Source organism: Lipotes vexillifer, unplaced genomic scaffold, assembly GCF_000442215.2.
Source record: "Lipotes vexillifer unplaced genomic scaffold, Lipotes_vexillifer_v1.1 scaffold327, whole genome shotgun sequence".
Classification (NCBI taxonomy): Eukaryota; Metazoa; Chordata; class Mammalia; order Artiodactyla; family Lipotidae; genus Lipotes; species Lipotes vexillifer.
Window position 1 is genome coordinate 308,688 of NW_006771143.1, and position 3,547 is coordinate 312,234.

At 44.0% G+C, this 3,547-nt stretch overlaps 1 protein-coding gene across 1 annotated transcript in view; it reads right to left on the bottom strand.

Annotated features, from left to right (window-relative positions):
* The window catches only part of EMC2 (ER membrane protein complex subunit 2), a 51,803-nt gene extending 48,718 nt beyond the window's left edge, over positions 1-3,085 (bottom strand). Inside the window, exon 1 of the mRNA XM_007446530.1 lies at positions 3,017-3,085. Within this exon, the coding sequence (XP_007446592.1) occupies positions 3,017-3,056 (40 nt within the window). The 5' untranslated portion in view covers positions 3,057-3,085. The remainder of the gene's footprint in view (positions 1-3,016) is intronic.
* Between the last annotated feature and the right edge of the window lie 462 nt (positions 3,086-3,547).

Consider the following 3,547-nt stretch of genomic DNA (forward strand, 5'->3'; position numbering starts at 1 on the left):
ACTCCTCTATATAATAAACATCAATAACTTTCAACTGGCTGATAAATAAACCATATACCTACTTTTTTATAGAGCCCAACAGAGACTAAGAGAGGGTTAAACTTAGTATAAACGTCTTTTATAAATATGTGATAAACTTTCCTATCACAAGAATCATACTACTCTTTGAACTAACCATTTCCAGTACTTTAACTCATGATGCTATTCAATGGAATTCTTTTTTTTTTTTTTTTTTTTTTTTTTTCTGACTCTCACTTTTTTTTTTTTTTTTTTTTTTTTTTTTGCGGTACGCGGGCCTCTCACTGCTGTGGCCTCTCCCGTTGCGGAGCACAGGCTCCGGACGCGCAGGCTCAGCGGCCATGGCCCACAGTCCCAGCCGCTCCGCGGCACGTGGGATCCTCGCGGACCACGGCACGAACCTGTGTCCCCTGCATCGGCAGGCGGACTCCCAACCACTGCGCCACCAGGGAAGCCCTATTCAATAGAATTCTTAAAGGACACAGGTCAACTGACACTCCCGCCCCCCCTCAAATCTAAACAAAAAAACTACCCCGAGAGTCCTCCCATTACCCTCTTGTTACCAAAAGTCTCTGAAAGAAAAATCTACAATACTCTTTTCCTAAAAGTCTCCTAAAATAGAATTTTAATTCTACTTATTGATCACATTAATTAAAATGAGCAAACTATATTCTATTTGCTAAGTGAGTTGCCTAAGTCTAAGATACTAAAAAAACCACTCCAATACTAAGAAAATTACTTATAGTATTTTTTGTGATGATTTTTTAATTTTTTAATCCTACTAACAATTCATTTAGTCAACAGATCACTAAGTTCCTCCAATATGTCATGCACTAGAACAAGACAGGCCTGGTCCCTCTTCATTCGAGGAGAGACAACATTTTTAAACTTAACACAATTGGGTAAGTACTTCAGTACTATGAGGACACATAGTTAAAGGACCAGGGGTAAGTTTTGTTACTTGTTTTTGTTGTCTTTTCTCTTTTAAATTTTGGTGGCGGGATGGAGAATGCGCGGGGGTAGGGTGGTCAAGGAAGGCTCTCTGAAGTATGTGACCTTTGAGGGGAATGACGAGTAATGATAAAAGTATAGTCGGTAGAGCAGAGTATAAGAATAGAACCAGTAGGGAAGAACACTCCTATCAGAAGGAATAGCTTGTATCCAGTCTTAAGACTAGAGGAGCATCGCACATTTAGGGAATTCAACAAAAGCCAGTGTGGCCGGCTCACAGAGCAAGGGTAAGAGTAGCTTAAGATACAGGTGGAGACACAGGCAGGAGCCAGATCATCTTTTTATATGTATTTAATAGTTTAAAAGCATGTTAACATATGTTTTCCCTTTTGTTCCTCAACAAACTTGTGAAGTAGTTATTATTGATTAATCTAAATCTAATTATGTCACTCATCTTTAGAATGTCCACAAGGTAAGGTCCAAGTTACTTAAATTACCTTGTCTGCTGGTAGTTACACACCTACTCATTCCCTACCATTCTACACAACACTATCATCTAAGAAACTTATATTGAACATACCTTCAAAATAGCACCTTCGAAAAACCATGAAATATTTGAAACATTTCTTAAAAGCATTAAAAATAACAGCCGCGTATCTACTGAAGGAATATACCCTGACACAAGCCTTTTAAAACCATGTTACTGGCTGTCTGGAGGGGTGGGATAGGGAGGGTGGGAGGGAGGGAGACAAAGAGGGAAGAGATATGGGAACATATATATATATGTATAACTGACTCCCTCTGTTATAAAGCAGAAACTAACACACCATTGTAAAGCAATTATACCCCAATAAAGATGTTAAAAAAAAAAAAAATTAAAACCATGTTACAAGTCTGTCTTTCTCCATTGGACTATGAACTCTGTGAAGGTAGGGACTGTGTCACCTAATTTGCTGTCTCCAAGCACTGAGAACTTAATACTTTTAATATAATGGACTCCCCAGTACAGGTAGAAACACTGTGGTTCACAGTGTGCTAGAAGCCACAAAAGCAATAATAAATCACTGAATTCACTTCCAGTATAAAAGAATTTTACCTTTTCCCATTATTGTTTTCAACTTTGTAATACTGGAAAGATTTACTCACCACTGAACAATCAATATAGTTTTCAGTCCACGTGTTATCAGGCCATTATTTAAATACCCGAACAAATAAGCTACTGAAGTCTACTGTGAAATGTTGGGAATATAAATTTCGATTACACAAATTCCATGCCTTAGAGAAACTCAAGGCTCTTCTCTTAAGCATGCATGCCTCCCACGAAAGTTTTTAAGAAAGGAAAATCTCTTACAGAACTCGTCCAAAGTTTGGCTGCTTCCAAATTTAAAGACAAACTCCACCTCAGATTAAACCAGAGGTACTTCCCCTTCAGAAAAGGAATTACTGGTAGGGAATAAGAAGGAAGTTGTGTGTGTAAATGTGTTTTGAGGGGGAATGGGACAGGGAATAATTAACAAGGGGAGAAATCAGAAACCCAGTTTTGAAGAGAGAATGAAATGTAAACTGGCATGTAAAAGAATCAGGTATGTTCACGGGTTTTCCACACACCTTTACTACACAGAATTGTAACCCTTACAGAGCACTTCAAAGGCCTGTAGAGGCCGTGTATTTTTCGGCTGCAAAGATGCTTCTGCAGGCAACTATCCCGCCTCCTCCGCGCCGCCCGGCAGCCACAGGAAACGTATGACAACCCTAGCCCCAGGTCCCGGCCGCCTTACAATGGAAGCTACCCTGGGCCGTTGGACTGGCGCGGAGGTAGGACGGTCGGTCAGCCTACTGGCGCAAGAGGTGGGAAACACCGCAGACCCCAGTCGGTGGCCGGGCCAAGGAAGGGGTCAGCCTCAACCTCCACCTCAGCCACCACCACAGCTCTGCCGGTCCAATGCCGAAGAGAGACCGGAAAATCCAGCTCTCCGAGGGCAGCAGGTACTCCCGAACGGCTTCCCACGGCATTTGGTCTTTCCGCGCCCGCCCCGGCAGCAGTTACCTTCCCATGTGACATCGTAAAGCTCTGAGACCTTCGCCATCTTCTCAGAACCTGGAGGCAACCGGGCGAGAGGGCGGGGAGATGTGGTTACACGACCCGAGACTAGGCGGTGGCGAATTACGACACCATTTCTCATTGGCCAAGAGCGCGGAGGGGGCGGGATCCGCCGCACACGTGCACGCGACTCTGCCGAGGGGCAGTCGGGAAAGGGGGCGGGACGAGCTGGGCGGTGCGCCGCGCGTAAGGTCTGTGAGGACGCGGGGGCGGAGCCGCTGGAGTTGGAGCCGCTGGAGCAGGAGCTGCTGAAGCCGGTTTGGGGTGAGATGTCTATTTTACCGTGGATTCTTAAATTCTGGGTCTTTAATGTGTGCCACATCCGGCTTTTCACTTTTTTCTGCATAGGTGTATTAATTCTCTTCCCACTCCCTAATCGGTACCTTGTTCTCTTCATGACCTGCTGCAATGCAACGTTCTGCGCGAACCCGTTATCTGTCCCCAACTTTCCTCCTTCCATGATGGGATTCGCCTTCG